At 50.0% G+C, this 6,000-nt stretch overlaps 1 protein-coding gene across 1 annotated transcript in view; it reads right to left on the reverse strand.

The window, feature by feature from the left end:
- LOC126109901 (UDP-glucosyltransferase 2-like) overlaps window positions 1-5,722 on the reverse strand; it is an 82,981-nt gene extending 77,259 nt beyond the window's left edge. Inside the window, exon 1 of the mRNA XM_049914991.1 lies at window positions 5,608-5,722. Coding sequence (XP_049770948.1) covers window positions 5,608-5,625 — 18 coding nt within the window. The 5' untranslated portion in view covers window positions 5,626-5,722. The remainder of the gene's footprint in view (window positions 1-5,607) is intronic.
- Between the last annotated feature and the right edge of the window lie 278 nt (window positions 5,723-6,000).

Below are 6,000 nucleotides of genomic sequence, written 5' to 3' on the forward strand. Positions count from 1 at the left end.
CTGTCTTCAGCGTTCTCTTGACCGTCTTTACTCCTGGAGTGTCGCCAATGGCTTCCGTTTTTCTGCCGAGAAGACGGTCTGTATTAACTTCTGGCGCTACAAAGAGTTTCTCCCACCGTCCTTACGACTCGGTCCCGTTGCTCTCCCAATCGTGGAGACGACCAAATTTTTAGGCCTTACATTTGACAGGAAACTTAGCTGGTCTCCATATGTGTCATATTTGGCCGCCCGTTGTACCCGTTCTTTAAATGTCCTCCGTGTTCTCAGTGGTATGTCGTGGGGAGCGGATCGAACCGTCCTACTTCGTCTATATCGGTCGATCGTCCGCTCCAAGCTGGATTATGGGAGCTTCGTATACTCCTCTGCACGGCCATCCATCTTACGCCGCCTCAACTCCATACAACATCGGGGTTTACGACTTGCGATCGGAGCATTTTATACTAGTCCCGTAGAGAGTCTTCATGCTGACGCTGGCGAATTGCCACTCACCTACCGGCGCGATATACTGCTTTGTCGGTATGCCTGTCGGCTACTGTCAATGCCCGACCATCCGTCTTATCGTTCCTTTTTTGACGACTCTCTCGACCGTCAATACGGGTTGTATGTCTCTGCCCTGCTACCCCCTGGAGTTCGCTTTCGTCGCCTCCTTCAACACCTTAATTTTTCACTCCCCGCAACCTTTCGAGTGGGCGAGAGCCGCACGCCACCTTGGCTCCAGGCTCAGGTCCGCGTTCACCTTGACCTCAGCTCGCTCCCAAAAGAGGTTACCCCCGGTTCGGTCTACCACTCCCGTTTTTTGGAACTTCGTTCGCAGTTCATCAACATGACTTTCATTTATACAGATGGCTCTAAGACCAATGACGGGGTCGGGTGTTCCTTTATTGTCGGGACACAAAGTTTCAAATACCGGCTCCATGGCCATTGTTCGGTCTTCACAGCTGAGCTCTTTGCCCTCTACCAGGCTGTTCTTTACATCTGCCGCCACCGACATTCTGCTTATGTCATCTGCTCCGACTCCCTGAGCGCCATCCAGAGCCTCAGTGATCCGTACCCGGTTCACCCTTTTGTACACCGGATCCAACGCCCTCTTCAGCAGCTGGTGGACGTCGGTTCTCCGGTTAGCTTTATGTGGGTTCCTGGCCATGTCGGTATCCCTGGGAACGAAGCTGCAGATGCCGCGGCCAAGGCTGCGGTCCTCCAGCCTCGGACAGCTTCTTGTTGTGTCCCTTCGTCCGATTTTAGCAGGGTCACTTGTCGGCGCATTTTATCGCTGTGGCATGCCGATTGGGCTGCACTTACAGACAACAAGCTTCGGGCCTTAAAACCTCTTCCCGTGGCTTGGACGTCCTCCTCACGCCCTTCTCGGCGGGAGGAGGTAGTGTTGGCCCGGTTAAGAATTGGACACTGCCGGTTCAGCCATCGCCATCTGCTGACGGCTGCGCCGGCGCCGTTTTGCCCATGTGGGCACTTGCTGACGGTTCGACACATTTTAATGTCCTGTCCAGATTTTAGCACACTGCGTCTACATCTTAACCTGCCAAGTCCTTTCGATGCCATTTTAGCGGATGACCCACGAGCAGCAGCTCGTGTTCTTCGTTTTATCAATTTGACAAACCTCTCTAAGGACATTTGATGATGCTGTTTTTTAATCCTATGCCTGTCAGCCTGTCTTTTATCGTGTTTTCCCTTTTAGTTGTTGTTTTAAACTTGTGCCTCGCGGTGCATTCTTAACGTCGTCAGGGCGCTAATGACCATTGAAGTTGTGCGCCCTAAAACCACAAAAAAAAGGAACTTTATTTCCGAACGAAAATGCGCTCCGAACATGGCTCGACGGGTTCTTCGCCTTAAAACCACGTGATTACTACAGTCGCGCGATCGAAAAGTTACCCCAGCGTTGGCAGACTGCTATGAATAGTGAACTATATCTCACTGATGACTGAAGCCTCTATTATGTGTACCTATTGTGTTTACTGGACTTGGAAAAACGCTTCGAAGTTATGCACCAAGCCAGTATTTGATCGTTATCAAAATTGTGCGCTCTGTAGCACATTCAAAATGAGGATGTTGGAGGCTATTTTTGCGAGGAAGGGCGGGGGAAGGGCGTGGTTGGGGAGCTAGGGTTGGGGGGGGGGAGGGGGGGAAGTGAAGACAGCTGCAGAAACACAATACAGTTTCCCGTGACCTCCTCCAGAAACGAGAGGTCAGTCCGCCTCTGGTCATCAAAGCGGCACTGATGCATTCTCTGAACTGTTCCTGTCTTCATGGCAGTGGAAGTACATAAAAGCGGTCCTTAACATACCTCCAGAGGAAAAAGTCACCAGGTCAGATGACCGGTGGGCGGAGGGGTGGGGAGGGGGGGGAGGGAGGGGACAGGGAGAACGTCTGGAGGCACGCCGCGTCCACCACTGCTCCCTGTCCCCTGTCCAGAGATGCTGGAGTTCATCATCGGTGCTCCAATGAGGCGGTGTGCCGTCTTGTCGGAAGATGAAATTCTCGGAATCAACAGTTAGTTGTGGAAAAAACTAAGACCTTAAAATTTCAAAATAGGAGGTAACAGTCGCAGTGATAAGAAAAACGGCCCTTACAGCTTCGACTGTGAAACTGCACAGAAAACATTAACTTTCGGCGAATTTCGTTCACTCGTAACAATTCGTCAGGATTTTCAATCCGTGCACCGCAATTTCGTGAGGATTATCAGTTCATGCGCTAGAAAATGGAGTGCCGTGTGGAGAAGTCATGAGTAGAATGAGATTTTAACTCTGCAGCGGAGTGTGCGCTGATATGAAACTTCCTGGCAGATTAAAACTGTGTGCCAGACCGAGACTCTAACTCCGGACCTTTGCCTTTCGCGGGCAAGTGCTCTACCATCTGAGCCACCCAAGCACGACTCACGCCCCGTTAGGAGTCGAGATGCTGGCATAAGTAAAGCTGTGAGGACGGGGCGTGATTCGTGCTTAGGTAGCTCAGATGGTAGAGCACTTGCCCGCGAAATGCAAAGCTCCCGAGTTAGAGTCTTGGTCCGGCACACAGTTTTAATCTGCCAGGAAGTTTCAAGTCATGAGTTCTTTCAGTGCCCCAAACTCTGACATACTGGCTATCAACCTTCCCAGATAAATTGGTTCCTTCGTCGCTGACCATCAGATTGTAGGCGAAATGTTCATCCTCGAGTGCCTTCTGCATTTCGCTGCGAAATTGTAGGCGCCGGCCATAATCTTCCGCTTTTATTTCTTCTACGAGCTACAGGCGTTACGGTTGGAAATGTAACCGCCGCCGCAAAATCTACAGTACGGTTTGCTGCGGTGTTCAAAGTTCGTGGCATGCACTGGCCGTTGATCACTTTGAACTGCGTACGAACTTTTCTCTCGCACTCTCCCCGACTGAACCTGGCACACTCTGTCGACCGGTGTATTTAGTTTACAGGCGCACCCAGTGTTCCTAAATTGTCGACACGAACGCACGATGCTCAGTTTACATTGCGGTTCTTTTCCGTAATTCCTTCTGAATGCACGCTGCACTGTTGTAACAGATACACATGTCGCATGTAAAAAAAAAAAAAGAAAAAAAATTACTTGTCGCCATTTTGTCAACTAGTGGACTCGACGCAATCTCAGCGAGTTCCCAGTTCTGTTAAACACACATCAAATATAGTGGCCCTGTATCACAGACGCAGGCAATGGTTTGAAAATGAAAGTACTCGTTCGAAATTAGTTAGCGCTAAAGGTGTAACTGTGCCAGAAAACTAAATAAATAATAAAATTACAATTAAATCAATACAATTAGCTGCTGAAGGGCGTTGATATACATCAACGGGGACAGTTGAAAATGTGTGCTCCAACCGGGACTCGAACCCGGGATCTCCTGCTTACATGGCAGACGCTTTATCCAATTTTTTTTTTTTTTTCAATATTGTGCGTTGCGTTTGGTCTGAGCGGACGTTGCAAGACATCCGTTCAAGTTGAGCGTTCATTCCTTTACTCGGTTTTTTATTACAGAGAGCCCTCTGGCCGAACACGGAGCATTTTGTTCGCTTTCATTGTTTGATCTGCTCGGGGCGGACGTCGTAAGACACCCGTTTAAGTTCGTTGTTGATCGATTAACTCAGAGGGCAGCTAACCGTCTGACCGAACACTCTGAGCTACCGCGCCGGCTCCATCTGAGCCACCGAGGGCACAGAGGATAGTGCGACTGCAGGGATTTATTAGTCCACACACTACATTCGTAGTGCCCCTGCTATCATACCCATTACACGCGGCAGACAATCCACCGAGTACCGTAAGAGTTCAGGAAAATCGTGTGCATCCGCACTGAAGGTCATGAGCCGGTTAGCCTTAAACGATATGAAGATGGCATCTGTTCTTTCGGACATGTCCGAAAGAACAGTTGCCATCTTCATACCTTCAAATAAATAATACAGGAAATGTATTCACAGTTGTCAATACGAACATGACGAGAGAGATATATACAATAAAAAGAATATATCCATACAGGCTTAGATAAGCCACTACAAGGCAACGGTGAGGAATGCAGTATTATATGCTGCTGAGACGATAACACTAGGAAGAAATGGGGCAGAACAACTAGAGAAAGAAGAGAGAAATCAGACTCAAAAGGGCAAGGTTTGCTGGACATGTAGTTAGGATGAGTATGGACAGAGTGACGAAGAGAGTGTGGGAAACAACAGGGAGGACAAGGGGAAAGACAGTAACCAAGTGGGTTGTTGAACTTCGGAAGGACTGGTTGGAATTGGGGATCAAGGTCGAAGGAAAGGAAAATTGGAGGAACAAACATACACCGACCAATATGCCGGGGATCAATGACAGAGAAGAATACAGGAAAAGAATAGAGTGTCACAAGAAGAGCCGACAGGAGAAACGGAAACTGAAGATCTCGGTAGAAGAGTGGGAGAGAAGAAGAGAGAGAATGAAGAGGTTCTGGGAGAAGAGGAGAATACAGTCCACGAAGGGGCTGCCCGTGGTCCTACAGAGGCCGTAACGTAAGAAGAAGAAGAAGAAGAAGAAGAAGAACCGTCAGCTGTAGAATGGAATGACAATAAAAAATTCGTGCCCGACCGGGACTCGAACCCGGCTTTCCCGCTTCGGGCGAGGAGTCGCATTAACTGCTCTGGCTCTCCCTGCAGGACTCGCGGGCAGACCCAAACTTCCACACGTCGTGGGTTCTGTGTCACGATCGGTATTCGTACACACATTACGTGATTCCCGTACAGGGGAGGAAAGTCGCTGCCTGATACGTACGATATCACAGTTCCTGTTTTGCAGGTTGCGTGCGTGCGTGCATCTCCGAAGTACATTACATCGTTCTTCTTAACAACACAGGCACTGTAATGTCGTACATAAATAATAGAGTTGCTGGTTTCCTATGCCAGCGAGTGTTGGAATTGTACAAGTATTGGGTTTGGCATAGACAGCAGGTGCGGTCACCATGCGAAAGAATGTACCACTGCCTGAATGGGACGTTTGCTGTGGGCGGGGCTCACGCGAGTGAATAAAAAGTATCGCGTTTTAAAACGTAGCTGGCGACTTCCAGAATTCTCCGCCGTGTTCGAGAGTGGGTAGTAAACACCACAGCAACGCACCCTCGGCCACTCACCTCCAAGCGGGCCTTCATGCCGGACTGCGCACAGCGAGTGTTCCCGACCTGCCACACCTTCCACGACTGAGCGACCGCCGAAGCTCACTCGTAGGTTTTGGCGCGAATCTCTTTGCACTTACGTCAGAGGCGGAATGCGCGCAGTGGGGGGACCCTGGCCTTGGAACCGGCCGCGGCTCATCCACGGTCAGGATTGCACGTCGGGCCCGCAGCGTTGCGTCACCCAGACCGCACACTGCCGACTCACGCGCGACGAGTCGACCGGGTGGAACGGCGTTAGGTCATTAATCACTGAAGCGGGCGTGGGACTGCGGCTGGTCAAAAACTTGTAGCAGTAAGAAAATACCAACAACCGTACTTCCGTTTATAAAATACTTTAATTACACGACCAGT

Source organism: Schistocerca cancellata, chromosome 12 (genome assembly GCF_023864275.1).
Source record: "Schistocerca cancellata isolate TAMUIC-IGC-003103 chromosome 12, iqSchCanc2.1, whole genome shotgun sequence".
NCBI lineage: Eukaryota > Metazoa > Arthropoda > Insecta > Orthoptera > Acrididae > Schistocerca > Schistocerca cancellata.